Source organism: Prunus dulcis, chromosome 1, assembly GCF_902201215.1.
Source record: "Prunus dulcis chromosome 1, ALMONDv2, whole genome shotgun sequence".
Classification (NCBI taxonomy): Eukaryota; Viridiplantae; Streptophyta; class Magnoliopsida; order Rosales; family Rosaceae; genus Prunus; species Prunus dulcis.
Genome location: NC_047650.1, coordinates 25,037,934 through 25,064,767, shown reverse-complemented (window position 1 = coordinate 25,064,767; position 26,834 = coordinate 25,037,934). Strand labels below are relative to the sequence as shown.

Here is a 26,834-nt window from a genome sequence, read left to right as displayed (position 1 = left end):
AATGAATTTTATAAAATGATAAAATTGTATTCATTATTTATGAAAGACGGTAAATGACTATTTTTAGTATGGTAATTATTGTTTACCGTCATAATTGTGAATATTAAGTAGGTTCTTTGTTCCCTGTGTTTGTATCAGGCTACGAATCTCTTTTAAGATTATGTTTTTTGTTTATGTTTTTCATGTTTGGCTATCAAATAGTATTGGATGCTTCACTGTTATCTAATGTATGGTGCTTATTTTGTCTTGGATAAAGCATCTTTTCCAACAAAAAGAATCTCAATTTTTTTTAATTACCAAAAATAATCTCAAGTTTATCAATTTAAGTAATTTTGTACAATGATAATTGTGAATATTAAGTAGGTTCTTTGTTCTTCATGATTGCATTAGAACGTGAACATTTTTTAAGATTACGCTATTGTTTATGGCTCTCACGTTAATTTTTGAATGATTTTATCCTATATGTTGTATATTCTTATGGTGCTTCTATTTTTGAATTAAGCATCTTTTCCAACAAAAAGAATCTCAAGTTTTTTTTTGGGTGCAAGTGTGGGGGTTTTTTTTTTTTGTTCCAACAGCTCTAGGTGGACTTGGGCCATTGTAAAGAGAGAGTGAAGTTGCCTCTTTGCCTGGGTTCAAGAACTAGGCCCCAAAATACTCCGAAAGAACGGTGATTCTTAGGGAATACTCTGGTTTTTCTTACCAAGCAGATAATGACTGTTGTGAACTGAGATTTTGGCTTGGCTTGAGTGGCTTGTGGCATGAGAGCTAAGTCTCCATGAGTTTTGTAAGAGCGTCTGCTTGAGTTGAAACAAGGTTTTGGATGAAGGCTATTTTAGGGCTTGGAATGGTTTTCGAATTTTGGGAGAAGAAGATGATAGTTGTTGAGGCCCAAAAAATTCAAGGCTGGGCCTAAAAATATTTCTAGCCCAGTATGACACCTAACTTGGGAAGAAACCCAACTTGAGTACGCAAGAGTTCGTCATATACGCTTGTACACGTGCCACGCCAAGCAAATAAGCAACACACCACGCTACAAGCTTAATTGGGCCCAAGCCACGTGAATGCATGGGGCTTGCTGAGTGGGTTGTAGTATGGATGGTTACGAGTCTTCATGAGGTCCATTGATGAGCCGAGAAATGAAAGTTTTGGGCTGTTTGGGAGCCCCGAAACTCAAGCCCATTTCTTGAGCCCAAATATGTGGGTAAGAATAAATGAGAGAAAATAGCCAAATAGTTTAGGAAAAATAGCCCAATACTATAAGAAATTAGCCCATTCCCTTAATGGGTTAATCCATCACCTTAGAATGGCTCAAATGACCTATAAAATATCTGAAAGTGTCCAGCACATGGCTGGAGACAGAACAACGACAAAAGCCAAAGGTTACCTATGTATGCAGGCTGCTAGGAATCTCCAGCACATGGCTAAAGACAAATCCCAACATAATTCATCCAAAAAATCAAAGGATACTTAAGCAAAACACCCTTTAGACCAGTGCTATTACCCACTCATTTCTCCTACCAGCTCTTGCCATGAAATAAGGGAGGAAAGAAGGTGAGGTAGTAGCCAAAAATAGGAGTTAACACTGAAGTAGCTGCGGGAAGGCCTTAGAGCTCCCAAAAATCTTGTCTTTGTGTGTTTGGACAGAGGAAGGTTACACAAAATAGGTTGAATCGAAGGAAGAGAATAGAAATGGAGGAGAAGACTTAGCAAAATTGGAGAGAACCAACTAGGGTTTTTTTGGGAAAAAGGAGCTTCTAGCGCCTATAAAAGGGAGACACCTTCTACCTAGCATAAAACTCACAAAAAGACAAGCAACCCCATCCACAGAGAGCAAGCATCACCTCTCATCCCTGGAATCTTTCAAATTTGAGCCATATTCCTCCATCTCTTTCTATTTTCTCTTATAGAACCATTCCAGAGTCTAACCAAGCTTTTGTCAAGCCGTCGGAAAATTGCTCAAACCACCTACTTCTCCTCTCTCTCTCTCTCTCTCTCTCTCTCTCTCTCTCTCTTCAACAAACCCTCTTAGAATCCGTTCTCCCTTGCCTTAAAAACTCCGTTTCTCATAGGAAATCACAGTTGTTTCTCTCTTTCATGCTAAACTCATGAATGCTCAGCTCCCATGCCACAAGCTTCTCTTGCAAAGCCAAGAATTTATTTGTAAGTGACTGTTGTTTTTGTTGGTGAAGATAACCAGGGTGCTTCCTAAGGCTTCACTACCCTTTCGAAGCATTCTTGGAGTCCGATTCTCGAACTCAAACACATGGGGTAATTTCACCCATTTGCTCTTTATGGCAGCCCAGCTCATTTGTAGCTGCCGGAATGAAAAACCCCCCACAATAGTTTCTGGGGGTAAAAGGAGAGGATGAAGGATTAAGATTGAGTGTTTCCAGCAGTGGGTGTATGGCTTGCTCACTGTGTCTTGTTGTTGTTGGGTTAACCATTTTCTCATTTTATAGGCACTAAAGCTCAAACACTTCTCAAGCGATCAATGAATGAGCGACTGAGACTTTGGCAAAATTTGGTGACACAATGAATTTGTTTATGATGTTTGAATGTGGTTTTGGGTGATAGAAGGTGAGAAGTTGGGGGTTGGATAATAAGTGCGGGAAACGCTGGTAGCATAGACTGTGGATTTAGTGCTATAAGGTAGGAAATTGTTGGTCGGATAATAAAGGATGGAAGAAGATACGCTCTCTACTTACCCACTCAATAGGCTCAATAGAAATGAGCTTGGGTTTTGGTGCTCCCAAGTAGCCCAAAACCTCTATTTCTTGAACCTTTTGATGGGCCTAATTTATCCTTGTAACCATCCACACCACAACCCACTCAGCAAGCCTCATGCATATATGTGGTTTGAGCCTACTTAAGGTTGTCGGGTGGTTTAGCATAGGATAATATATTATTTGCTTGGCATGACATGTACACTATTTATATATTTATTGAATGGATAAATTCCCAAAATGCAGCTTGGATTAATGCATGACCAACATTATATGTTATATTGGGCTTTAAATATTCTTGGGTTTCTCGTGACATTTTGCCCTCAATAACCATAAATAATCTCAAGTTTATTATTTAAGTAATTTTGTAAAATGATAATTGTGAATATTAAGTATTCTTTGTTCCTCGTGATTGCATTAGAATGTGAACATTTTACGCTATTATTTATGACTCTCACGTTAATTTTCGAATGATTTTATCCTATTATGGTGCTTCTATTTTTGAATTAAGCATCTTTTCCAACAAAAAGAATCTCAAGTTTTTTTTTTTAATGCCAAAAATAATCTCAAGTAATTTTGTAAAATGAAAATTGTGAATATTAAATAGGTTCTTTGTTCCTCTTGATTGCATTAGAACGTGAACATTTTACGCTATTGTTTATGGCTCTCACGTTACTTTTTGAATGATTTTATCATATTATGGTGCTTCTATTTTTGAATTAAGCATCTTTTCCAACAAAAAGAATCTTAAGTTTTGTTTTCTTTTTTTTTGCTAGAAATAATCTCAAGTTTATCATTTTAAGTAATTTTGTAAAATGATACTTGTGAATATTAAGTAGGTTCTTTATTCCTCGTGATTGTGTTAGAATGTGAATATTTTTTAAAATTACACTATCATTTATTGCTCTCACATTAATTTTCGAATGATTTTATCCTATCCATTATATATTCTTATGGTACTTCTATTTTTGAATTAAGCATCTTTTCCAACAAAAGAGAAGTAGGTTTTTAGCATAATTGTGAAAATTACGCATATGAAATCTGGATGGAGAGATTATATGTGGCAGTGTCAAATTTGACCAAATTAGTTCTATAAATTTTTTTTTTTCGCACGTGTGAAATCACATTATTATAATTTATAACATGGGTTTCAAAATAGCGGTTGTGTAAGTAAGCACGGGGGTGCAATTAGATGGACTATAAATAAAACGTTCGATCCCACACGTAATACGTTAATCTTCTCCCTCTCTTTCACTCCCAAATCAAATCAAGCCAGTAAAATCACCACCACCACCGCCATGGATGCCCACCTGCTAAAAGCTTCAATGCTTAGCCCTTCAGCCCCCAACACCTCAAGATCTTCAAGACCCACTCCCCATTTGGTCTCCCACACCATTTTTAAGACCACCAACAATGTCTTTCGATCCAACCCCGGGAGAAAACTGTACCATCTTCTCCGAGTTTCTTCTTCTCCAACCTCTCCCATCAGGTACAGTCTTATACACAGAATTTTGAGTACCAGTATGTTCATCTACATTGATTAGGCTCATTCTTATGAGAAATGTATGCTTGTTTGTGAAAGAGAGTAGATTGGGATTTGATTTCATATACCCTGCAAGTACACTTGTTTGTCAGGAGGGTTTCTGTATGATCTACTAGCAAGGAAGGTTTTTTTTTTTTTTTTTTTTTTTTTTTTTTTTTTTTGGTGTGTGTGGGTATAATGTGCACTCGATTAGGAAATTTACAGCACAGTCTTGGAACAAAATCCCATTAGGATTTTACCAATCTAGTTCAATCTTAGATAGCTTTCAAATGGTGGTTAGTTTATATTTTTGAGTATTTTCTGGTGAATCAGTCAAAGTTTTGCCACAATCAGTGTAATTATTAGAGAACTCTACTCCTGGCATGGTAGCTTTTCCAGAACCAGGATATACATTGCAAAGCAACCTGTTAAGGCTAGCAATGTAGTCCAACAGTTATTTATGATTTTGCCTGCTAGAAAGCCCAATCTTGGTTTTTTCTAGCAGTGGATTAAATTATTTAATTATGATCAGCTGACTCATTTGATACTTTTCATTTGTCAGGACTCAGGTGAGGTGGTTTTGTTATTTGTTTGTACTTGCAAATGGATTACTTTATTATTATGCTTGAGATAGAACGAGAAAATCAAGCTACTTTTACAAATAAAATAACTTGGGTCTTCCAGCCAAATGCTGCATATGTTGTAAACTTATATTACGTTTATCCAGGCAACCATAAATTTATCTATGGCATACTTAAGAAATCATAACTTGTTCATATGCGCAGAACAATGACTAGGTATCAGGAGGGTTATGTTGTCTCATTTGACTGGCCATTTTTGGCAGGCTAACCTTTGATATTGCATATTCTATTTCATATAGATATTCAAGGAAGAAAAGGGTGGATGAAAGTGAAAGTTTAACTCTAGACAATATAAGACACTCTTTAATTCGACAAGAGGATAGCATAATATTTAGCCTTTTGGAGAGGGCTCAGTATTGTTATAATGCAGACACATATGACCATGATGCCATCTCGGCAGAAGGATTTCGTGGGTCGCTCGTTGAGTTTATGGTCTGGGAAACTGAAAAGCTCCATGCGCAGGTAATATAAAAGAGATTAAAAAGATTAGTATAACTACTACAATCCTATTGTTAATGAACCCTAAGCACTACACCAGAGGAAGGGAGCCCCTGTCATAATGTGAGAAATTTTGTTAATTGATTTTCATTGTGCAAGCCAGGTTGGCAGATACAAGAGCCCAGATGAGCATCCTTTCTTCCCAGCGTATTTACCTGAGCCAATGCTTCCCCCTTTGCAGTACCCACAGGTATATTGCTAATATACAGAAACTGGTACTTACCTATGGTAATGTGATCTATAAATTCAAAGTTCTCATCTAGAAAATTTGAAGGTACTTTTCATTGACGTTATTGCTGAGTGTGGTCTTTTTCTGATGTGCAACTAGGTTCTGCATCCTTGTGCCGCTTCAATTAATATAAACAATGAGCTTTGGAATATGTATTTTAGAAACCTTCTTCCCAGATTAGTCAAAGCTGGAGATGATGGTAATTGTGGATCAGCCGCTGTTTGTGACACACTTTGTTTGCAGGTAAGCCATTCAGCTACTCTTAACTGAATTGTGTAGATCTTCATGATTCTCACTTCTGTAAATTTACTTTTTAAACACAAGACACGATAAAAACTAGCTAAACACACATATAATATAGTTTAGGGAGTTAACTGTCGCATTGTAATAGTTGAGAGGTTTGTTTTTATGCGTTCTCTGTTTTCGTCTCTTTTGTCTGTGGCGTCTGGCCTGGGCGGGCCTTCTAGTTGGCATTTTGTTGGTATTGGCTTTGGTGCCTTTTGGCCTTTATTGAAATGTTTCTTCAGACCAAAAAGAAGAAAAAGTGTTACATTATAAGGTTCAGGGGGTATTAGTGAGTTTTCTCCTTGCTGCAGTCTTCCTCTCTGAATTTTCAGGCAATATGCATATATTTGCAATGCTCCTTATATAAAGAATTTGTCCTTATTGGTGTCAGAGTCTACATCAATCGTTTTTAACCTAAAAATCCCTCCACTGTTCGATGTTTGTCACAACAGGCACTGTCGAAGAGAATCCATTATGGTAAATTTGTTGCAGAGGCCAAATTTCTTCAATCCCCTGCTGAATATGAGACTGCCATTAGAGCACAAGTAAAGATCCTTCATCTCATTGATGTGCCCTGATTTCATGCCTTGCTTGATGATTTATAATGCCACATTTTAATGCTTTTTGTTTTCTTTCTTGTGGTGGTATGTGGTTGTTGCAGGATAGGACTCAATTGATGGCCTTGCTGACATTCGAAACAGTGGAAGAGGCGATCCAAAAGAGAGTAGAGATGAAGGCCAAAACTTATGCCCAAGAATTTAAAATCCACCAAGAGGAAGATGAAGCAAGTCCTGTATACAAAATCAAGCCACATTTAGTTGCTAGTCTGTATCGAGATTCGATCATGCCTCTGACAAAGGAAGTTCAGGTTGAATACCTATTGAGAAGATTGGATTAAAAATGAAAAAAAAAAGAAGAAAATAAATAAGTTACACAGCCATCTTGTTTTTTAGAGTTCCACCCCTGGTGGGATTTTATAATTTATTGCGGATCTGAAGGACTTGTAATTGTTATGAGTGAACTTGTCATTCTTATCTTTGAGAAACTCAACTTACATGAAAGATTTGTCTACCAATTTTTTCCAAATTAGGGTTTGAAGGATTCTTCCTGCATGTATGTCCAAAGGTCGTGGTCACTGGTCACTGACTGTGGCCTGGAAATTACGCGACCTTTGACCCCACCACGTGCAGAGCAACTTTAGCATCCAAAGGGGTAACAAATTATGTGACTTGTAGTTGAATAGTTTTTACCTTTATTTATTTATTTGTAAACTAAAGTATTAAACTTTTCTTTAGTAAAAACAGAAGAAAACATACTGAGGGAAATTTTGAACCTTTTTTTTGTCTCTTCTTTCTCGGGCTGTCTGAGGGAAAGTTTGAAACTTTGAATTGAAGCCATAAAAACTGTAAAAATCGGCGGCCGACTCACGAGGCAGCATGACTTTACTCTCTCGCTATAAATTCGTCTTTTGTTGATAATTGTGAGGGCGCATGTTTGTCTCCAGTCTCCTCCCGCTTCAGACTTGACGAGAGCGATTACTTTATATATATATATACTCATCACTGCTTGCTTACTCACAACCAGTGTACTCATTAGAGAGAGAGAGAATGGAGAGAGCCCTAACAAAAGTGAACAGCTTAAAAGTTGGAAGCTTGTGGATCTCAAAGAAGGCTAAGGAAGAGTTCTCTAACATCTCTGACGACCTCACTGTAAGTACAGATTTTGTGCCCTTTTTGCTTTTCCTTTGTGTAATGTGGCTTGGATGAAGTTTGCCCAGTTCATGATTTTCTGCTAATTTTGCTTTCCTCGTGTGTAATTACGGGTGGATGAGATCTGATCTGTTAGGTTTTTGGCTGAGAAAAAGTGAGTTGGAAGATGGGTTTTGGATGAATATGAGAATAGAGGAATGGGGGTGGATGATTTAGGATTTTTTATTTCCAGTTTCCCTGGTTCATTCATGATGGCTTTTGTCTCTGGAAAACAATCGCTTGTTAAACCAAACATGGGGTAACCAAATTGAGATTTTGTGCATTCTTCTTAATTAGTATGTTTGTTGGTGCAGACTTTCTCGAACACTGTCGAGGAGAAGGCAAAATGGGTTTTCAACAAACTAAAAGGTGTGGAACAATATCTACCATAGTATCATTAGTATGCCTAAATGCAGACCAGGCAATATTTTGAACTTGCAGCATATTATTATTACTTGTCAAATTCATTTCATGTTAAACCAACAGCATTCTTTCTTGTTTATTGATCAAAAGATAGTTTCTCTTCCTTGTTTGTTCACCTACAGGAAAGCCACCAAAAAGCTTACCAGATCTCCTTCGAGAGTACAACTTGCCGCCGGGGCTCTTTCCGCAGAACATAACCTGTTATGAGTTTACTGAATCAAACGCCAAGCTGATAGTGTATTTGCCCTCTCCATGTGAAGTTAGCTTCAAGGATTCTTCTGTTATACGGTACGCAACCCGGGTAAAGGCAATTCTTCTGAGGGGAAAGCTCACAGGGATAGAGGGAATGAAGACCAAGGTTGTAGTATGGGTTAAGGTCACTTGTGTGGCACTCGAAAGTTCCAAGTCCGATAAGGTGTGGATTACAGCCGGCGTTAAGAAGTCAAGACCCAAGGATGCCTATATGACACCCTGTGACTCTGTTAGAGTAGAAGAATTCTAAGCTTTTTGAGTAAAATATAATGGGAAGATGATCTGAATTCTTGCTAGCTTCTTACTTAATTGGCATTGGCATTTATGTAGCTGCTTCTTGTTTGATTGCTTCAAATGCAGAGGATTGTTATGTGGTTATCTCACAATTTGGCCGTTGGATAAATATTATTGGGATCGATAATGCAATTGCTTCTTTTGCACTTGATGAGCATTGTGTTTTAGACATTTTATACAGTAAAACTCAATTTTATATTGAAACTAGCAATTCAATTAGGAGTGAATCGGAGAATTTTTGACAGTGTGAAAGAATATTCATAAAAAATTCACTTTTCTTTGTCGACAAAATTTTCTATAGTAGTGGCTTTGGCTGCTGCAACTTTTCTCATCTACTTCTCAGATCACAAAGAAGCTGCACTTGAATCACGAACAATCTCGTATAGTGATATAATATTCTCTATACTCAATAGGAAGATGATGCACCATTCCAGAAGATCCGACTTTCTATTTTGAAGGACTTCTTGCAAGAAATGAATGTTGTGCTGCAAAGAAGGAGTGGTTTAGTTAAAAGAAAATATGAAATTATTCAAAGACAATATCTACACTTGCAAAATACCATCTTACAACTTTCTATAAGTAACTTCTTGTCCATACGCTTTTCCAAGTAATATATCCTAATTATATCCTCTTTTCAGTCAACCTCTTATGAGACAGAAGTAAGTCTCCATGATTTAAGAACCAAGATGAATTTCTAATGCTTACAAGGGAAAAAATACCTCTACAAATTTTAATTTGAAATCCAAGTTTCCAAAGCGTTGTGTAACCTCATATTCTTCCCGAAGGTACTCATGTATTTTAGCATATTTTGCATCCCTCCAAGCAATTTCTGATCTGATGGATAAGGAACAAAATTAATATGAGAAGCTGCAATGTGAAGTTGTGAACCAAGCTGATGTATTCAAGTAGTTCAAGCAATGTCAGATAAGAAAACATGTCAACTGATGAAATTATAAAATTTGGGTTTAATACGATCTTAGCTCTGCCAAGTCCATAGTATATTTTCTGAATTTTCAAAATAAATTGGTACCAAGATTTCTAATCCAGAACAGGGGAGAAGTTGAAATCAATGAGAAGAAGAAACATATTCAATTTCCAGGTCAGTAAGAAAACTAGATCATCATGTATACAGAAGGACCAACTCAAAATGCAAAAGAGTATCACTGAAAAAACCCAAGGACAGCTATAATGGCATTACCTCTCAAAAAGACCAACTTTAAGAATTACATCAGCTAGGTTTGAGTTAGCCTTCCCAACAAGTTGAAGGAGCTTCTTTTTATGCATTGTGAAAGTTCCAGTTTTCTCCATGCCACGATTTATATCTGCAAACTCTTCAACCATACCATCAACCTAGAGAGAGAGACCCACACAACCGAAGCGTGGGCAGGGAATAGAGAGATTTAGCTTGTAATGATATAAGATACAAGGATCTCCAGAGAATTTGAAATGCAGCTGTGCTGGTTTACGGAAAAAGTGGGATAGATACACAATGTGTTCTTTTCGCATAAAATTGAATCCTGGATAAGAATTACCTGTGATACAAAATAATCTAAAGCAATGCTTTGGCCAAGCACACTTCCAATAATGCGAATAGCATCAGTGTCCAAAGTTTTAAGAACTATGTAGTCTGGGCCACCCTGCATGTCCTCCTCCAGCTTTGGCTTCTCTCTTACAGCATAATCTAATGCAAGCACACACAAAGAGCCAAACAGTAAATTAATTATCATAATAATTCAAAATGTTTCAACCTTTTCCTTTTCAGAGTACATCAATATCTATTAAAAAAAAAAAATTTAGCATTTGATGATTTAGTGGAGTTGAATTTAAATAATGTGTAAGATCAACTAAAGAGCTCAAATGAAATAGAACTTAAAGAAATTTACCGTCTTTCCTCATCTCTGGAAGTAATCCAGAAGCATGCCTTATAACTATATCAAGATAAGCTCCAACTTCATGGTCCTCAACATTAAACAGAACGGCAGATCCATACTGAAATACGACCATGTAACGACAGTAGCTCGGTTTGCCCCAGACTCCAAGTTCCTAAACGACAGCAGAACTGTCATATTAATTATACTCAATGCTGCTATTAGTTATTACCAAAAAAGAAAAGTAGACTTGTAGTCAATAGGACATCAATCAGTCATTCCATATGTACCATATCCCAGAAAGTATATGAAGAAAATAGCTTAGTCAACTATACAAATTCAAGCATCAGTTTCAACACTAGAGACAATATGCTCATAGCAGTTGGTAAAAAGAGCTCCATAGGTTAGTACGAGGAGTGATCAAGGTTCCATTGGACCATCTGAATGACCACATACCTCTTCACAGGGAACAAAATAACAAATAAACAAAAAAATATCAGATTGGCAAACTAGCCTGAGGAGATATGCAGTTGTAACTCTGTTCTGAATTATGAAAAAGGTATTCAAAATTGCTTAAAGCAAATTAGTATAAAATTCAGTTCAAATTTCCTCTCATTATTGCTCAAAAAAGAAAAATGAATGCATTGCACTGCCTCAATGCAAATTTAATGCCCCAAAAATCATTTCTTTATACATATATATATATATATATATATCATGAGGCAGAATAGTCTGAAAAAGGAAATTTAGTTAGAAAATGAAGTTCAACCAAGCAAAATATCTGATTAACAAAATCATCTTACAGCATTTTGTGAAGGGAAATCGCAAAATCTGAGGGCAATATAATTTGTTGAGCGAGAAGAAGGAGGAATGACATTGCTTAAATTCTCGGCTTGCATGCTCTTCAAATTGATACTGCGAAAACCATGAATCTGAGAAAGCCAAATCATAAAGAACATAGCCAGAACAACTGAGAAAGTAAGAGAGAACAAAAAGTGGAAGCGCCCCAGTACAAAATTCGTGACAGACCCAAAAACGAAAATCAGAATCCCAGATCAAATATAAGAAAATGAAGAGTATAGAAGCATTAAAACAGTATCAAAATGTCAGAAAGTTGAAAACAACGTCTTAAATCAATGTTCTTTTAAGGAAAGTGATTAGCTTGAAGAAACCATATGTGCCTATATCAAACGAAAAACACATATGAAGATAGACCCACATAAATATATGTCGGAACAATCAAAACCCGCATGAAGATTCAGAGAAGTAAGAGCTATAATGGCTAACCTGGTACAAAGAAAGTAGGCTTTAACAGGAACTTTTTTGGTTTCCTCGTCTTCTTGAGTTTGGCTGTGGGCATAATAAGGAGGCTCAGAGTCATAATCATTGTTATCAATGGAAACCCGAGATGGGATTGCAGAGAAAGGTATTGAATTGACGAAGTGAAAGCAGAAGATGGGGCTTGAAGGACGTGAGATATGGAAAGAAGGCTTCGCAGCTACAGAAGATTTGGAAGCTGTGGTGGCTACGTGATTGAGGAGAAGAGAAGCGGCTCTCCACCTCCCCATTCACTGAAATTCAAGGTTTTGGAAGTTAATTTTACTGCCGTGTTTGCCGTTTCTTCGGTTTTTTCAAGTGGAGCAAAGTTTTGTTAGTTGTTGACTGCAGCTTGTCTTCTATTCCAACTTTGTTGTAAATACGACATCTCGTTTTATATGAAAATAAACGACGTGCAGTGTTTATTGCTCAACAACCTAAAACCCCCTTTATTTTTTTATTTTTTTATTTTTTATTTTGTCCAGAAACAAACCAGAGCCCTTGAAATTGAAAGGCTGAAAGCCAGTCCCTTTGAGCAAACGGAAAGCGCGAGGAGTACAACGAGTATCTGAGCAGAGAGACTGAAGTCGAAATATGGCTGTTTTTGGTGATCTGAGGGTCTCAGCAACACTGGCTTCTCACACAACGCACTCTCTCCGGAGCTCTTTGCCCAATTCAAAGGTCTGAGTTTTTTTCTTGACCCTTTTCTTGCCAGTGTTAATTCTCATGTATTTTTGTCATTTTGTTTCTAATTTGAAGTGGGTTTCATGCATTTCGTCATATTTCGCTTTCTGGGCTGTTTGGTTCTCGGGAAAGCGTGAGAAATGAACTGAAACTTTGGGTTTTGGTTGAGGTCAACTGTGCGATACCGATTCACTCTTTCCCCTTGTAGACAACGTTTCCTTAGTTGGAAGACGGAGATGTTTAAGAATTGGGGTCTGCCATAGAACATAAGTTTGAATCATTGTTGCTAAACTACCAGTTACTTTTGAAGCTCAAGTTCACAGACAAAAAGAAGGTGAAATTCGGTAATTTATGCGCATTAACCTGAATTGTATTTCCCGCTGGACTGTTATCTAAAAGGAAAATGCTGCGGTGGTAGAATGAAGGTCCTTGAAAGTATTGCTTGTATCTCATTTGACTCGGATTTCACTTAATATCGTCTGTCTTCTGAGTCTAGTCTCCAAGTCTTAAGGTCATGTAAAGAGGTAAGCAAATGAATACACTCGCTTATTGTTCACTGAAGGGTTTTTTTTATTTTATGTTTAAGTGGGATATGTCTAAATGGAGCACTCTTAGGTAAAACTGAAAGCAGATATGACATTGTGATTGTGGACTTCTTGTCATAGTCATCATCAAGCTGACCATCGTGTTCGTCAGATTAATACTTGCTTGTTTTCTTCCTTTGCTGTCATATTGGATTGGGTTTGTCATCTAGGTGATCGATTCTAGATTGCCTTTGAGTTATCCATTCAGCTATGGTATCTAATTAAGATCTCCCCTGGTGTTTGTATCCACAGTTAAGTTTATTCTTCTAACTTAAGTTGAAGTAGAAATTGAAGTGTTTCATTTCTTTATGGTTGGTTACTTGCAATGATCTGTATGGTTGCTCTGATGGTGCCCCTAACGTTTTTTCCTTATTCATGAAGGGAAAGAAATCCTCACTTTCATTTTAATATTGAGAACCCATCAAGTGAACTTGCTCCTAATTTTCAAATTTCATCAGATGGTTTAATTATATATGCAAACGTCTTCCTCTGAGTCTGCTCAACTACCAAGTTTTGTTTTGTGTTATAGGTAGACTTTGCTAGCTTTTCAAATGGAGGATCTAGCATTTCTGACATTGCACTGAAGTGGCCCAGTATGTCATTTGATAGACGCAGTATTCGTCAACATTCCAAGCGATTGAGTGGAGATTTTCAACTCTCATCGAAGTCAAGCAGCCAAGATTCCGAGAGCTTCCTCCTTAATGCCATCAACATGAGTTTCTTGGACCGTTTAAACTTGGCTTGGAAAATAATGTTCCCGTCTCCAACAACTAGAAGGAGCTCTAATGCAAATATTGCCAAGCAGCGCTTGAAGATGATCCTCTTCTCTGACCGGTGTGCAGTTAGTGATGAGGCTAAAAGGATGATTGTCAACAACATTGTGCATGCTCTATCAGATTTTGTTGAGATAGAATCACGAGACAAAGTTCAGCTGAGTGTGTCTGCTGATACAGATGTGGGAACCATTTACTCCGTCACGGTGCCTGTAAGACGGGTTAAGCCAGAATATCAGATTGGAGACGAGACTGGAACCATAACAAATATTGAGTACAAAGATACTGGAGAAAGTTCTGGTTCTGTTGATGTCAAGTTTGATTTCTTCATTCCTGACTAAAGGAACACAATGAGTTTTAGGTTCAAGAAATAGGTTGTGTTTCTCTTTTAAATGTTGGGATTGGACCTTGTTCTTCTGTACATAAATGAAAAAATCCTGTAAGGCGATTAGAGATGTGTTTTTCATCTGTTGAATCGAATCCACGGTTTGGTTTTAATTTTGGCTTTAATTAACTTTAGCAGTGTGTGATTTTGTCTGTTAGTCAGCTTATCAAGTTCATGACAGATTTTGTGACTGGTATGATATCCAAGCCTGTTTTTTGTTGATAACATCAGTGGTCTTGACTCTTAAGCACAATCTTTAGGGAGCCTGTACATATAGGTGAATATGCTTTTTGTGGGATCAGTTATTGGTATTGTCCAAAAGACCCGAAAATACAAATTTAAGCAAAAACAAAACTCATTAATACCACGTTGATATTGGTCCTTCAATATAAACAAAAAAAAATTATTGGTTGATATATCTTCAAAAAGAAAATAAATAGCAAACAAAAAAACTCCAGAAATAATAATAATAACAATAACAAAAAAGGGAAAACAAGCGGGGATTGAACCCGACGTGAATCGAACACGCAACCTTCTGATCTGGAGTCAGACGCGCTACCATTGCGCCACGGATCCACTTGTTGTTAGACTCATCACTAAATAGATATTAAATCATTAAGTACTAATATGGCCTGAATTTAAATTCAGCAGATAATTATTCCTCATTGAGCGGGAACTTTTCAGGTGTCCTCTCCCTCCCAAATCTTCACTGGCCAAGTTCTAGGGTTTTCTGGAACCTAAAGAGGCGAATCGTCTCCCGTTCTCGTTAATTCTGAAGAAATTACTGAGCTTTCTGTCCCTGTCCCCAGTTCCATGTTCGTTCTCTGTTTCGATGCGTTGAGTAAGTTCGGTCTGTAAGTGCACCAAAATGAGCGGAGCTGCCTTGAAGTTCGAAAACCCGATCCGAGATGCAATTTCCAGAATCCGGTTCGCTCCGAAATCGGACAACCTCCTCATCTCTTCTTGGGACTCTGTGAGTGGTACTATACTTTTAGGCTCAACAATGTGGAGTTCATAGCACTTTTGGCTTTTCAATAATAAAAGTCGTTTCTTTGCGCAGAGCCTGAGATTGTACGACGTCGGAAACTCGGCACTCAGGTTAGAAGCTTCGTCGGAAGCTGCGCTCCTCGATTGTTGCTTCCAGAACGAGTCCGTCGCTTTTAGCGCTGGCTCTGATGGCTTCATTAGAAGGTATGCGATTGAAATGAACTTTAATCACATCCTTGATGTTGTAATTTGCAGTTTTAATTCAGGGGTAATAATAATTTTCTGAGAGGTATTTAATCTTAAGCTGGTTCTAATGTCTGGGACTGTTCTGAGTTTCTTATGTTTTCTTCTAACATTTGAATTTTCTGGGATTTTGTGTTTCATGTGTTCAAGGTATGACTTGCATTCTGGAATTCATGATTCAATTGGAAATCATGATGACACATCAACGTGTGTTGGATATTCTGATGAAACCTGTAAGCTACCAGTACTATTTTATTCTCATTGTTATTGGATTCTTATTTACCTTCTAAATATAGCCTTTAAACTTTACACAAGTGTTGGTTTCTGTTTTCAAATTTTCTGTAGATGCTAGGGAAAAAGTGAAGTTACTTTTTTGTTAGGTGATAGAATTAACAAGGATAATGAAAGTTTTGATAGTATTTGTATATAAATCTTCTGCATAAAATTTCATAAAGCTAGGGATTACCATAACTGCATTTCTAGTTTATTCTTTATAGTACCGAACATAATTGTTATCAAGTTTTCTCTTAAAATTGTTGTAGGCCAAGTAATCACTGCTGGTTTGGATAAGAAGATATTGTCATGGGACACACGTACGCCGAAGGGTATTGCGTGTGTAAGAAATATGGATTCAGAGGTGATGTCCATGTCACTCTCAGGCTTTGATATGATGGTAGCCGTTGGAGCATCAATATATGTATATGATTTGCGCAGGCTAGAAAAACCATTTCAATCAAAAGATTCGCATATGGGTGTTCAGATTGTATGTGTTAGTTCAATTCCGTATGCTAAAGGTACTATTACAATACTTCAAGTAGCAGTAGCTCATTAGAACATCCTACCAAATGTTTGCTTGAATTAAATTCTTTATATTGACTCTATGTCCACTTGTTGATTTAGCATTACAAATCACAACTTGTATTTTATACAAGTCTTTGAATTGTCTTTGCAGGGTTTGCAGTTGGCTCAGTAGATGGACGTGTAGCATTGGAGATTTCCAGCCCATCGAATTCAGATGACATCAGGTCAATTCTCAGAGTCTATGTTATTATTAGCATGCCCAAGCCTGCCATGATATGCAATATTTATTCTTTTGGGCTTGAGTCACACTCTGTCATGAATTTTCTCACAGATGCTCTAACGTTTGTCTCAGATATATGTTCCGGTGTCATCCAAAGTCAACTGACAGCAAATATCATCTGGTGTCGGTGAATGACATTGTATTCAATCCGATGTATGTGTAACTCTATCTGCTTTAACCAACTTCCATAATGAAAACTTACTTTTTATTTGATGTGTCTGATCTAGCATCTACGGTGCCTTTGTTACTGGTGACAATGAGGGTTATGTTACTGCATGGGATGCTACAAGCAAAAGGAGGCTGTTTCAGGTATTTTTCACTAAATTTGCGTGGATTTTGCTTATTCTCCTATCAAAGTGAATGTATTTTGCCTTAATTGCTTGACATAGTTGATTTAATTGTTGAAGTGTGCTCAGGCCTTACTATTTTCTATTTGCTTCTGTAACCTCCACATATTTTCAGTTGCCTAGAAACCCAAACAGTGTGGCATCCTTATCGTACAATCACAAGGGACAACTTCTGGCTGTCGCATCAAGCTACACATATCAAGAAGCTAATGAAATGTTAGTAAATTTTGCACTGTGATTCACTTTTTCTGTGTCCTTTATTACTGTCAGCGTTCTATATTTCTCATGTGTGATTCCATTTGTCAGAGAAGAGCCTCCTTTGGTATTCATACATGAAGTTGACAATGACAACATGAGATCTGTATCTGTTGGAAGTTCAAGTAGAAGATAATTGTACACAGTCAAATGAAGGTAAAGATCTACAGGTACTCAATAGGTTGGATGCTGATGTTTAATCTAGGATGAGCCAAACTCACTTCTGATATCTTGGACTATGGAATCAAAGCCTTTGGACTAACTAAATGTACTCAAAATTTGCCCAAATTTCAGGATCATGTGTAAAGTTATGATGCTCGTGGCGTCCTTGTATATTAAGTGTTGCCCTTCCTGAACATGAAGGGAATGCTATACCCACCGAAATTGGATGAATAGTCAGCTGCAAAATCTAGAATTTTAGGAACTGCACCTGTTGTAGAATGGTGTTAACTTTTGTAATGTTCTTCTAGACAGAAACTACTTTCATGGGTTTTGCTCTACTGGTTGTATGAAGCATGCTTGTTTATTTGTTTGTATTAATGTGAACCTTCCACATTAGCCTGCAAATCTGTGAAGCCATTTGACTCAAGTTCTTTTAATTAAATATACAAGCGATATTGGGGAGGAGGGCATTTGAGCATAGGACCTTGGATGTAGGGGTAACTGCTCTTAACCATTTAAGCTACAAATTCCTTGCTTATTTAGCTCGAGCTGCGCAAAATTACTTCCTGTAAAATGATTATGTTATTCATAAGTTCATTTATGTTGTGAATTCAATAAGAATTATGTTTATTGAAGTCAAGAAAGTACGAAATTTTTTTCTTCTTTTTTTTTTTCGTTTTGATAACTCAAAATGGAAGCAATGAAACTACACCATAAATGGGTTTATTTTTCAGTTTCACTACTGCATAGCCCATGATTAGGAGAGCCCAAAAGAAAAGAGCAACTAAAAAAAGAAAAAAAAAATCGAAAATAGAAGTTGTGCGGCATATTGCATAAAAAAATATCTGAATCTACAGTCTCTTTATGGATGAGCAGCCCACGTGCCCATTTACCATTCGAGCGTCAACATAACGCTAACTAACGATATTCTAATCAGATCCGTCCGTGAAGAGTCAAGCAATCCAACGGTGGACAGCGACCCTCACCCCCTTTCCATAACCCGAAGAATATAATAAAATTGCTTGATCCAGAAACCCTAGAGTGCTCTTTCCTCTCTTCCAATTTCCTTAATAATCCACCCTTCCTATAATATAAATACCCACTTTCCCAAATCCCTCTCTTCCGCTTCTCGTCTCTCCCTTGATCCTCTCTTCACTCCTTCTCTGTCTCTCTCAGCGCTCAGAACTAGCCATGTCGGACGAGGAGCACCACTTCGAATCCAAGGCTGACGCCGGAGCTTCCAAGACCTATCCTCAGCAAGCTGGCACCATCCGCAAGAACGGTTACATTGTCATCAAGGGCAGGCCCTGCAAGGTTCGATCTCTTCGTTTTCTCGCCGATTCTCTTCCGATCTGAATGCCGTTTAGGACTTTGCTTATAGATCTTCTCCTACTTTTATTCGATCACTGTTTCGTTCTGTAGAGTGTTCTTTCTATTGGTAGTTATGATATGGTATAATTGGGCACGATCAAGCTGGTTGTTCTTCTAGTCAATCTGTGGAAAAGATTCATCGAGATCGGATTTGATTTTTGTTAGGATTTTTTTTTGTTTTCGATTTTCTTTTTCCCGACAGATTAGGTAGTGTTTAGCTGATCGATCGCATATGAAATTCTGTAATTTTGATGTAGTTAATGTGAGGTCCTTCCACACTTTATGATTCAGATTTACCGTTCTAATAATAACCATCTGCATGTGACTGAAATTAATTGTGAGTTTTGTAAGCTGAAAAAAATTAATTATGGGTTCGTGATGTGTATGCTTCGATCTGAAGACCTTCAACCTCTTTATGTATACATGTACATATCAATTCACTGCTCTATCTGAATAATATGTTAACTTTCTGCTAATTTTTTCGTAGCTGTCTGTGGCCTTGCTGAGAATTTATTTGTGAATTGCTTATTATATGCAGTTCCTCCTCGTTGTCATACTTGCGAATTTGTAAACATAGATGCGCACCTAACTAGGGGAGTGTTTGTTGGTTTGCTTTCTTTTTTCTCTTTTTTGTAACAGGTTGTGGAGGTTTCCACTTCCAAGACTGGAAAACACGGACATGCCAAGTGTCACTTTGTTGGTATTGATATCTTCACCGCCAAGAAGCTTGAGGATATTGTTCCCTCGTCCCACAATTGTGATGTACGAACCTCTTTAGTATTTTGTCTAATCATTCAAGAATATCTTCTTCTTTTTTGGGTATATCAATGTCTTTATGTTTGTGTCATAGGTTCCCCATGTCAACCGTACTGACTACCAGCTGATTGATATCTCTGAGGATGGATTTGTAAGTTCACACTTTCCATAGTTCTTATAAATAAAAATGCTTTCTAGTTATTGCATACTCATGCTATGTTATAAGGGTTTAACCTGACTTCATCATTTTTCTGCTGCTTGCTAAAGGTGAGTCTGCTGACTGAGAATGGTAACACCAAGGATGACCTGAGGCTTCCAACCGATGACAGTCTGCTTACGCAGGTTAGTGATTTTGTAATATGGACTATGTGCTGTATGAGTTATTTATGTAGTGGTTGATTGAATTTCTCATGTAGTGTGAACATAATAATTTATCTGCATGTGGTCATTATTATGTTCACACATTTTTGGGTAAGTAGAGCACCATGTTCTATTAAAAAAAACTCTCCCTTTCTTTTATAAGCTTCCTTTCTGATTCTGTTTCCTGTTGTTTATTGTCTTAATTGGTATTGTATTTCCTGGGATGTGATGCAGATCAAGGATGGCTTTGGTGAGGGGAAGGATCTGGTTGTTTCTGTCATGTCTGCTATGGGAGAGGAGCAGATTTGTGCTCTCAAGGACATTGGTCCAAAATAGTCACGCTATGGTTCTTCTGGAGCACTTTTAGTTTTCAAATTGAAACTGGGACGGTTAATAGTATGTTTGGAGGTCACCATTCAGGAGCTTTTCTTGATTAGAGGTGGCCTTGGCTTATAAGTGGATGTTGCCATTAATTAGCTTGTCATTATCAATATTTTTGTTCTGTTTACTGTCTGAAGAACCATGCCCAATTTCATGGTATTGGTGAGTTATATTGGAGACTGTATAGTACCTTTACTTGTTTTAGACTTGCAATTTCATGGTTTGGTTTTTGCCCGCACTGGATCATTTCTTTCTGGATTTCGCATCACCTTGTGCTATTGGTTTCGCATGAATTGTTACTTGAATATTTCGGCTCTTTATAATAAACCAGTGTATCAACTTCGAAGTCGAATATGTTCGTGCTCTCTTGCTTGCCTTCGGTAACGTTAAAGGTTTTTTCTGTCGTTTGCTATCCAATTTCCCCAAAATCAAAACTGGAAAATTCGACTATGGTCATTGTGTTTCTGTACTTTGTTATGAGTCGGGCCGTTCTTTGATCGTATACGGCACAACCCCGAGTGCGGTGTTCAACTCTCTGATTGGGATACTTGTCCAATTGTTTGAGAGTCGGCTAAATGACTAAGGAGCCATAGTTGTTAACCATATGTTAATAACAACAATAATGCGTTTTCTATCCGTACATATTTTCTCGCATAAAAAATGAGTTTCATGGCCGTTGTAGAACATGATAAGTTTATTCTAATGTCTAACAATCAGCCTTCTGATCTTGTGTTGTGACAATTCATCCTGTTTGTTTACGTCTTCTCCAGATGCCCTTATTGGTCTTTTCCAAATGCTGCCTTTCAAAACCTCTGTGAGGAGAAAAACTTCCATATTCCCATTTCGTTGCTCCCCCTCTCCATATCTCTGCCTCCTCTGTTAGATCGATTGTAATTCATTTATTGGAAAACCGGATCGCAGTTCCAAGCCAGTCTTCAGGAAGGTTGCCTTTCAATTCTCCACTAAAGGCCTTAAATGCATGGCTCGTAGCTGCCTGTACCCAGCTAAATATCTCAGGTTACACGTAGTAGGAGTGGAAGGGGTGGAAATTGAGGGAAGGATTAAATATTTACCTTTACAATATATACATCAATTCCGAGTTTCGCAATCGCTGCAGCTTCAGATATCTTGGTCAGCATTCCACCGGTTGTATCATGGGCTGCTACACTTGTTTCAACTGTCGACATGACAACCACCATCAATATGTACACCATTTAGACAAACACTGCTACAAAGGACCCCTTCAGTTATTGTGATGTTAAAACTGCAGCAATCTTGCTCACCTTGCTTGTTCTTGTTCTGAAATGTTGGCTTCTCGATCGACCAGCTCCCATCTTTAGCCACAGCTGCAGTTGAAACTTTGGATGAGCCATCGCAATTTGACAAATCAACACAAAATTTCATTCATGCACAAATCCATTCCTTACCAATTTCTCTCAAGAGTACTGCATTTGGATCTGATGGTGGACGATCATAAACTCCCAAAACATCAGTCTTAAGACCTCATTAATATGAAAACAAACATTTATCCACTCGTATCAGATGATAATTTACTACTTACTAGAACAGTTCGAGATAAAGTTTCACCAGAAAAAGATTCTTTTAGGTTGATTTAACTCCCAAGACATCTATATCAACTATCAAGTTATGGATTGTATTCAGATGTCAATTCCCAAAAAATAAATGCATGAAAATTTTCCATTCAGACATGGTGGATACGAGAAAAACAACGTATTCAGGCTTCAAGTGGGCTGCAAGATGACTGATGATGGCATCTCCACTCAAGATGGTACAGTCCTGATTAGTAGAATCCATTAACAAGGTATCAGTACAAGTTCATTAAAGCAATAAGCTAGTGCATTTCTGTAAGAGAGACCAAACCAGTAAGTCATCGAGCACGGCATCTCCATGCAAAACCTGGGAAACATGTAACAATCAAGATTAGTAACAAGCAAACATGAGAGAAGAAAAGTAGAAACCAACATTAAGCATACATCAAACATAACACAAAACATATCCAATCAAACTATTTGTATTCTTAATGCCAACCAGGCAATATTTCTGTTTAAAAAAAAGTTCAAAAAAGAAAGTTCAAAACAGGAAAATAGAAATGACAGGATGAATGGTAGTAATACTGAGCCTTGAAATTATCATTGTCAATTAAAGAATACAAACTTACAGGTACTAAACCAGATTCAATAGCCTTAGCCACTGCAGATAAATCAGCTGAAGCTATCTGCAGAAACAGGAAACTTAAGTTAGAAAAAGAAAATTAGTTACTCGCCCAAATAATTAATAAAAAGGAAATGGACCGTTAAATAACTTCAGGACCAAAGCTTAAGTGTAATCAAGCTACTGACATTTCTTTCACGGGTTGACCATCCACATGAAAATGGAGACATTCCTATGGAAGGAATACCCTCTGAAAGGAAAGCACAACAAAACTCATGAGAGTGAAAGTATGGTCCAGTTAAGCAGATAAATAGCAACCATGAAATCAGGATTGGGAAATGACAGTTTCATGCAGCTTTGAGAGCCACACAAAATAGATAAAACAATGTTTGTAGCATTCCTGAGCAAGCTGCGTACAAATACTGATCAGCCAAATTAACTAAAGAATCGATTAAATAACTAATTTTCTTCAACATTTAGCTCATAGTATCTGATACATAAGAGACATTGTTAGCCTAAAACTGAGAAAATCAGTATAAACCCTAAACCCTTGCACGGAATATAAGATGTGAAAAAGGTATATAGATAGAGATAGAATGAAAATTTTCTCTGAAGTTGGATTGAAATAGGTAGATCAGTACCCCTAGCTAGCGCTCTAACAATTTCAAGATTGAGCTTTGTAACCTGAAATAATTGAAGTAAACATGATACACATGGAAATAATCTGCAAGAGACGAAAGTGAACTTAAAGAAAAATTTATAGTTGTGATAAAGACTCAATGAACATAAAAGAATTCAACAAGGCGGCATATCTTACAGAGATGCGTGTGGCAACAAAACCAGCCTTCACAAGGGGTTGGTACAGTCCACCTTTATGGACCCCAGATTTACTAGCTTGAAAATGCCCAAAAGAACCTGAAGCCACCATTGTAGACACAAATATCTTTAGAACTGGTTGAAAAGACTACATAGAAGATTGAGTTCTGCAGAGATGCAATGTACTTATACTGATGTTTCCATTGTGGTACAAATTGTAGGAAACAAATGGCCAAGATTTACCATTTATCCGTACAATATTTTTCACAGTTCAATCTAACCAAGTTCCCATTCATGAATTAAGACAAGCATCTAACCTGCTCCATGAACAACTATAAAAGGGCTGGAATCCACAACTGGCTGATCTTCAAAATCACTTAGGGTAGATGAAATTTCTGATTCTCCAGGTTGCTTGCTCCAATCCATCCCAAGAACCTCCCCAGAATTCAACCCCGTGGTCATTGATTGCCTCAGCTGCGAGGAAACTGTCTTCAGATTTTCTTCATTTATGGTCTCTAATTCATTCTTGCAAGTAATTGCTGCACCTCCTACACTATATAAAAATCTTATTGTAACAACCTATAGAAACTATATGAACAAATCCTTTGCAACACCTCTTGTGTAACTTTCATATTCTTAAAGTAAAATATATGTCACATATATTACTATGATGAACAAAACAACCATTCATCCATATTAGCTTCTTTAGTGACAAGTGACATAACATAAGATTCGCCCAAATTCAAAACGAAATGTGTTTCCTCAATTTATATTGATTCCATTAAAAGTTCCATTATTGAAGCAGTAAATAAACACAAGATGGGATTAAAATTTATCAGCTGCCCATTAATCAAGTATCCCAAATTGACTTTTATAGACCTTCTTTATTTGGGCAATTAGTTTTCTGGGTCAGAAGAAGAAAAAAAAACTATAAATGAGGGTCTATAAAGGCTTCACAAACTGATTAAGTTCTAGTGTTGTGGCGATTAAATTCTACCAAAGGGAACAAAATAAGATTAAATAAAAATAAGGGGGGTAAAGAACCAGACCGAGTTTGACAATGCAACGAACTGGTTTCGTGAGACTGATAGAAGCGCTTTGGTGCTGCTGCTTTGTGTTGCTCACCTCCATTTTGCAATGTCTGGGTTATTGATCTAAAGCTCTGGGCTTTTCTTTTCTCTGTGAAGTTTAAGGTGCAGCAGATTCGCACGCGGTCAATGGAGTCAGAGCTCAAAACAAAGTTCCTCCGAGGTTATTTTCTTGGGACATTTTGGAAAATGACAAAAGAGAGAGATATTTTTAAAAGAAATTTAAATGGACAAAAATGTCCTTACTTATTTTTGGATTATCTAAAGAATTCTTTACATTTGCATGTTTTTGGTTTGAAAGTTGATGGATTTTTCTATCTTCTTCGGAAAAGTTTTGGTTTTTTCCTAAAGTGAGTTTTTTTGTGGACAACTTATTTCCCAATTAGCTAAAAAAAGTTCTCAACTTTAATTGATAATTGTAAGGCCGCATTACAGTTTTAGACCTGTATTAAGTTGATGGGTCAAATGCCAACATGGTCTAGTCGCCTTGACTTGCAGAATTGTGATCTCCTGTTTGAATCCAAATGACCTTTTTTTTTTTTTTTTTCTTTTTTTGTTACATTGAAAGTTGAAGCCCAAGGAAAACCAAAAAATAAAAAATAAAAAATAAAAAAACTACAATGGGACAAGCCTAGCAGTGGTAATCCTAACAAAATCATTTGCCAAGAGGCTTATAATAGAAGGAGAGGAAGATCAACAACATGATAACCCAAATTGAAATTTTGACCCATATGAGCCATATGGTCAGTAACATTGTTTTGTTCTCTATAAATATGAGAAATGGAACTGTAACACCCCGACCCTAATTTAGTTATCCATCCAGAAATTCCAATTTTGCCATCGGGAGTAGGTGTAATTTGGTTACTTTATAATTGTTGGGGCTTTTTGTTCCAGCAGCCTGACGGATGGGCTTGGGCTGCCGTAAGAAGAGAAGTGAGCAAAATTCCCCAAGTGCCTGGGTTCGATACCAAGCGCCTGGAAGAGTGTTTTTCACAGAATCTGATGAAACTGTTACGCAAACACTCTCAAGCTTCCTTCACTAATAGCCCAAACAAACTTAACCAGTTTTGCGGAAGAGCTTGGCTTGGAGAGCATGTGGCATGGGAGCTAGGCTTTCACAGGTTTAGCAATTTTGAGAGAGAGAGATGAGTTTTCCTATGGAGGATGAGGTTTAGAGCAGGCAAAGGAAGGTTTGGCTGGTTTCCTTCCTAATGGAGGAAGAAAACGAATGGAGGAGGAGATGGGTGGCTTGAGTAGATTTCCAGTTGCTTGACAATGCTTGGTCGAGCTCTGGAAAAATGGGTTGGTTCTTCTGGGTAGCAGAAGTCCTCCTTTTATAGCTGCTAAGGGTCCTAATTCCGTCATACTTTCCCTTCCTCTTTCCATTGTTTTCCCCCACTTCGTCTTCTTTGATGAATCCCGGCCGCCCAGGACACATGGGTAAGGAACCCATTTGTGGTTCCAAGATCTCGGTTTTGCTGGCCCTTCCTCATAGAGGTGAAGAGCCGCTTGCTTTTCTCTCGACCTTTCCTATGCAAGCTGCCAGGACAATAGAAGGGAAAGGAGCTGTGCTTTACTCGATGGGTAAACCCCTCACTCATGTGGATTTCCTCTGGTTTTTTGAGAGGGTTGACGTTGACTCTCCTGGATAGGGACAAACGTGCTTGGCCAGATATTTTACAGGGAGTTTGGGCTGGGCTTTTCTCTCCTAGGCTTTGAATTGGTAATATGTCACTCTGGGTAAATCTGCTGGGCTTTTCGTCAAGCTGCCGGAAGCAGCCTGCCAATTGTGCCTTAACAGCATGTTTAGTCCTTCTAAATGTCCCAGCCTTTCCTAACAGGCTCTACACTTTTTTCTAAGGTATTGGGTCATGCTCTCTCTTCTCTCATGCTAACCCATGTGTTTCGGGCCGAGGAAATAGGCTTGAGTTTCGGGTCCCCCAAGTGATCCGAAACTACCATTCCCTTGGCTCGTCAATGGGTCCTGTGAAAGCCCGTTGCCATCCATACCACAACCCGTTCAAGCAAGCCCCGGGTAATTTTGGTGGCTTGGGCCCACCTAAGCTTGTAACACATCTTGGTGTTGGCATGGCGGTTCCGACCCCTATGCTTGTGCTTGGATTTTTATCCTATCATCATAGGCCATAGCCGAGTTCAATAGGAGTGAGCATGTTTTTGTAAAGTTAGCATGTTTTGGGTCTCCCCGCACGTGCTTGTTTGACGTAGCATGCGGCTCGTAGCTCGTATTAATTGTTCCCTAAATTTTCTTGTGTTCACTTGTCCCTATTGGGCCAATAATCACCTTGGGCCTAGCCCCTTGGATTTTTGGGCCTCAACATTAGCCCCCTTGATTATTGGGGCCATGAGCAAATGGTGAGATGGGCCAAATAATCAAACCTGGCCCAAAAAAGGACAAAGCTCTGCCACTGACGTGCCTTCTCGTTTCCCGCGTATGTGCTGCCATGATTGTCTTCCAGCAGTCTCGCCTATTCCCCAGGTACGCTTCCATCACACCTGTTTTATTATTATACTTATATTTATTTTTTTTCTTTTCCTTCTCTTTTCCCTTCGACTTCCTTCTTTTTT

At 37.9% G+C, this 26,834-nt stretch overlaps 7 protein-coding genes and 1 non-coding gene across 12 annotated transcripts; 5 read left to right on the top strand and 3 right to left on the bottom strand.

Moving 5' to 3' along the window:
- The first annotated feature begins 3,951 nt into the window (after positions 1 to 3,951).
- Positions 3,952 to 6,814, top strand: LOC117628779 (chorismate mutase 3, chloroplastic). The gene is made up of 6 exons (XM_034361306.1): positions 3,952 to 4,215; positions 5,129 to 5,351; positions 5,491 to 5,577; positions 5,716 to 5,859; positions 6,354 to 6,446; positions 6,563 to 6,814. The coding sequence occupies exons 1-6, from the start codon at positions 4,025 to 4,027 to the stop codon at positions 6,797 to 6,799; spliced, it is 975 nt and encodes a 324-aa protein (XP_034217197.1). The 5' UTR covers positions 3,952 to 4,024; the 3' UTR covers positions 6,800 to 6,814.
- A 518-nt stretch (positions 6,815 to 7,332) lies between these two features.
- Positions 7,333 to 8,769, top strand: LOC117628757 (uncharacterized protein At5g01610). Its single transcript, XM_034361278.1, has 3 exons — positions 7,333 to 7,610; positions 7,964 to 8,018; positions 8,195 to 8,769. The coding sequence occupies exons 1-3, from the start codon at positions 7,509 to 7,511 to the stop codon at positions 8,572 to 8,574; spliced, it is 537 nt and encodes a 178-aa protein (XP_034217169.1). The 5' UTR covers positions 7,333 to 7,508; the 3' UTR covers positions 8,575 to 8,769.
- Positions 8,770 to 8,823: 54 nt separating this feature from the next.
- LOC117628748 lies at positions 8,824 to 12,146 on the bottom strand. The gene is made up of 7 exons (XM_034361266.1): positions 11,774 to 12,146; positions 11,290 to 11,401; positions 10,502 to 10,661; positions 10,151 to 10,299; positions 9,817 to 9,968; positions 9,338 to 9,452; positions 8,824 to 9,103 (listed from the first exon to the last, which is right to left on the bottom strand). Exons 1-7 carry the CDS (start codon positions 12,052 to 12,054, stop codon positions 8,963 to 8,965), a joined length of 1,110 nt encoding a protein of 369 aa, XP_034217157.1. The 5' UTR covers positions 12,055 to 12,146; the 3' UTR covers positions 8,824 to 8,962.
- Positions 12,147 to 12,259: 113 nt separating this feature from the next.
- On the top strand, positions 12,260 to 14,358 carry LOC117616644 (cell division topological specificity factor homolog, chloroplastic). The gene is made up of 2 exons (XM_034346023.1): positions 12,260 to 12,484; positions 13,601 to 14,358. The coding sequence occupies exons 1-2, from the start codon at positions 12,398 to 12,400 to the stop codon at positions 14,183 to 14,185; spliced, it is 672 nt and encodes a 223-aa protein (XP_034201914.1). The 5' UTR covers positions 12,260 to 12,397; the 3' UTR covers positions 14,186 to 14,358.
- A 375-nt stretch (positions 14,359 to 14,733) lies between these two features.
- Positions 14,734 to 14,805, bottom strand: TRNAW-CCA. The gene has a single exon. It is a non-coding gene; the product is annotated as a tRNA-Trp (tRNA).
- Positions 14,806 to 14,907: 102 nt separating this feature from the next.
- On the top strand, positions 14,908 to 17,668 carry LOC117614440 (mitotic checkpoint protein BUB3.3). 2 transcript variants are annotated; one of them, XM_034343253.1, is made up of 10 exons: positions 14,908 to 15,202; positions 15,290 to 15,420; positions 15,610 to 15,692; positions 16,002 to 16,253; positions 16,412 to 16,484; positions 16,613 to 16,693; positions 16,768 to 16,849; positions 17,003 to 17,103; positions 17,194 to 17,298; positions 17,437 to 17,668. In XM_034343253.1, exons 1-9 carry the CDS (start codon positions 15,098 to 15,100, stop codon positions 17,276 to 17,278), a joined length of 993 nt encoding a protein of 330 aa, XP_034199144.1. In that variant the 5' UTR covers positions 14,908 to 15,097; the 3' UTR covers positions 17,279 to 17,298; positions 17,437 to 17,668. The 2 variants fall into 2 exon arrangements, with proteins under 2 accessions (XP_034199144.1, XP_034199145.1); XM_034343254.1 differs by having other exon boundaries at positions 17,194 to 17,312.
- A 616-nt stretch (positions 17,669 to 18,284) lies between these two features.
- Positions 18,285 to 20,410, top strand: LOC117614441 (eukaryotic translation initiation factor 5A-2). The gene is made up of 5 exons (XM_034343255.1): positions 18,285 to 18,618; positions 19,315 to 19,437; positions 19,526 to 19,582; positions 19,699 to 19,773; positions 20,026 to 20,410. The coding sequence occupies exons 1-5, from the start codon at positions 18,496 to 18,498 to the stop codon at positions 20,125 to 20,127; spliced, it is 480 nt and encodes a 159-aa protein (XP_034199146.1). The 5' UTR covers positions 18,285 to 18,495; the 3' UTR covers positions 20,128 to 20,410.
- Positions 20,411 to 20,782: 372 nt separating this feature from the next.
- LOC117637975 (isopentenyl phosphate kinase-like) lies at positions 20,783 to 24,422 on the bottom strand. Of its 4 annotated transcripts, none has more exons than XM_034373063.1 (12): positions 24,210 to 24,422; positions 23,478 to 23,708; positions 23,162 to 23,259; positions 22,986 to 23,028; positions 22,533 to 22,594; positions 22,352 to 22,408; positions 22,054 to 22,089; positions 21,892 to 21,969; positions 21,600 to 21,666; positions 21,456 to 21,518; positions 21,246 to 21,349; positions 20,783 to 21,176 (listed from the first exon to the last, which is right to left on the bottom strand). In XM_034373063.1, the coding sequence occupies exons 1-12, from the start codon at positions 24,289 to 24,291 to the stop codon at positions 21,144 to 21,146; spliced, it is 954 nt and encodes a 317-aa protein (XP_034228954.1). In that variant the 5' UTR covers positions 24,292 to 24,422; the 3' UTR covers positions 20,783 to 21,143. The 4 variants fall into 4 exon arrangements, with proteins under 4 accessions (XP_034228954.1, XP_034228940.1, XP_034228946.1 ...); XM_034373049.1 differs by having other exon boundaries at positions 20,784 to 21,166; positions 23,478 to 23,634; positions 24,210 to 24,312; XM_034373055.1 differs by having other exon boundaries at positions 20,785 to 21,166.
- Positions 24,423 to 26,834: the final 2,412 nt, after the last annotated feature.